Here is a 648-nt window from a genome sequence, read left to right on the forward strand (position 1 = left end):
AGAAGGAGAAATGAATACTGATATAACGGCGTCGGTGAAGCCGGAGTACCCGGTGATAGATCGGAATCCTCCTTTTACGAAGACCGTTGCCAATTTCAACACCCTTGACTACCTCCGCCTCACCACCATCACCGGCGTCTCCGTCGTCGTCGGTTACCTTTCCGGTACCCGCTGCTTTCCTCACATTGTCATAGCTCTGATTAGTTGATTCGATTTTTCATTTCGGAGAAATTTGGTCTATTGTTTGCTGAGGCTTTTTGGTGTTTTGATGAATGATTAGGGATTAAGCCGGGAATTAGGGGGCCGTCGATGGTGACGGGAGGTTTGATAGGGGTAATGGGAGGTTTCATGTACGCGTACCAGAATTCTGCCGGGAGACTCATGGGTTTTTTTCCCAATGAAGGCGAGGTTGCCAAGTACAAGAAGTGATTTTTTTTTTATTTTCTTTTTTGGCCCCGGAGTTTCTGTCTTTTCTTGCCTTCTTATTAATGCTTCATCGTGTTGGTATTTCTGGTGGAATTGATCCCTAAGAGGGATGATTCCTTGTTTAGGTTTTATTATGTTTAAATTTTCTGTAAGAAGCATCTCACCATGTTATTATGTTGCCTGACTAATCATATTCTTGACAGCAACTATCTTGACTTTAAT

General features: G+C 43.2%; 1 protein-coding gene across 1 annotated transcript; it reads left to right on the forward strand.

The window, feature by feature from the left end:
* The first annotated feature begins 6 nt into the window (after positions 1 to 6).
* LOC105155327 lies at positions 7 to 647 on the forward strand. Its single transcript, XM_011071199.2, has 2 exons — positions 7 to 164; positions 281 to 647. The coding sequence occupies exons 1-2, from the start codon at positions 11 to 13 to the stop codon at positions 427 to 429; spliced, it is 303 nt and encodes a 100-aa protein (XP_011069501.1). The 5' UTR covers positions 7 to 10; the 3' UTR covers positions 430 to 647.
* Position 648: the final 1 nt, after the last annotated feature.

Source organism: Sesamum indicum, unplaced genomic scaffold (assembly GCF_000512975.1).
Source record: "Sesamum indicum cultivar Zhongzhi No. 13 unplaced genomic scaffold, S_indicum_v1.0 C02778, whole genome shotgun sequence".
In the NCBI taxonomy this organism is placed as follows: Eukaryota; Viridiplantae; Streptophyta; class Magnoliopsida; order Lamiales; family Pedaliaceae; genus Sesamum; species Sesamum indicum.